Here is an 825-nt window from a genome sequence, read left to right on the forward strand (position 1 = left end):
TCCGAATTTACAAATGGTAATCATGTAAGGAAGGCTTTACTTGCTTCTAGAGAACGGAAAAAAACTCGGACACAATAAGCGTCGAGATACGAGGGCAGACAAATCTTATTAAGCTCACGAGACCCAATAGCGATTCCAGCCTACCTGAAGGTGAAGGACCTCGAACGCCAAAAGCAAACCGGTCAGCTGGGATTGTCACTAAATCTCCAAGACTGGGCCTCGGACAAAGATCTCCAACCAAAGCTACAATCCCAAGCTCCGAAATTCAGTCTTTGAGGAGGGAAGAAAAAATTCTCCTTGAAAAGCACAAGAGGCTTTCGCTAGCTAAGCTTTATTCGGCCCCCGTAATGCAACCTTTTTACAATTGCATAGGAATTTCAAGCAGACACTTGCAAAAAGGCTGAGAAATGGAAAGTTGCTTGCTGCGAGGCCATCGATAAGTTATATAATATTTTATTGGAATCCGGCCGGTCCATTGATAGGAGGGATTTTATAAAGTCATTGCAGCTTTCCGACCAACTTTTGGCCCAACTAGACATGCCAGAGGCCGATTAGCTGCTACCAATAAAATTAATTCCCAATCAATATATCACTCTCTTTTTCTTTAAATGGAAAATTTCAATTCAAATAATACGCCATCACTTTATGAACAACTGATTGGCGCCGTGCATGAACACAATAACCCTATGTTTCCTATTTTAGAAACCCCGGGTTCAACCCCAAATCGGGTTGTAGGGCCATACCGGATTTCCAATGATCTGGGTGAAGGGTCATTTTCTGCCGTTAAGCTGGCAATGTATAGCGATGATTTTCCGTCTGGGCCAG

The 825-nt window shown here is 43.2% G+C and overlaps 1 protein-coding gene across 1 annotated transcript; it reads left to right on the forward strand.

Moving 5' to 3' along the window:
* Window positions 1–50: 50 nt before the first annotated feature.
* DI09_433p10 (uncharacterized protein) lies at window positions 51–555 on the forward strand (the record flags this gene model as incomplete). The annotated part of the gene is made up of 2 exons (XM_013382139.1): window positions 51–344; window positions 400–555. Coding segments are annotated over 2 exons (450 nt in total), but the record flags the coding sequence as incomplete, so codon positions are not given.
* Window positions 556–825: the final 270 nt, after the last annotated feature.

The sequence above is a fragment of the Mitosporidium daphniae genome (assembly GCF_000760515.2).
Source record: "Mitosporidium daphniae strain UGP3 chromosome Unknown contig-430, whole genome shotgun sequence".
NCBI lineage: Eukaryota > Fungi > Microsporidia > Mitosporidium > Mitosporidium daphniae.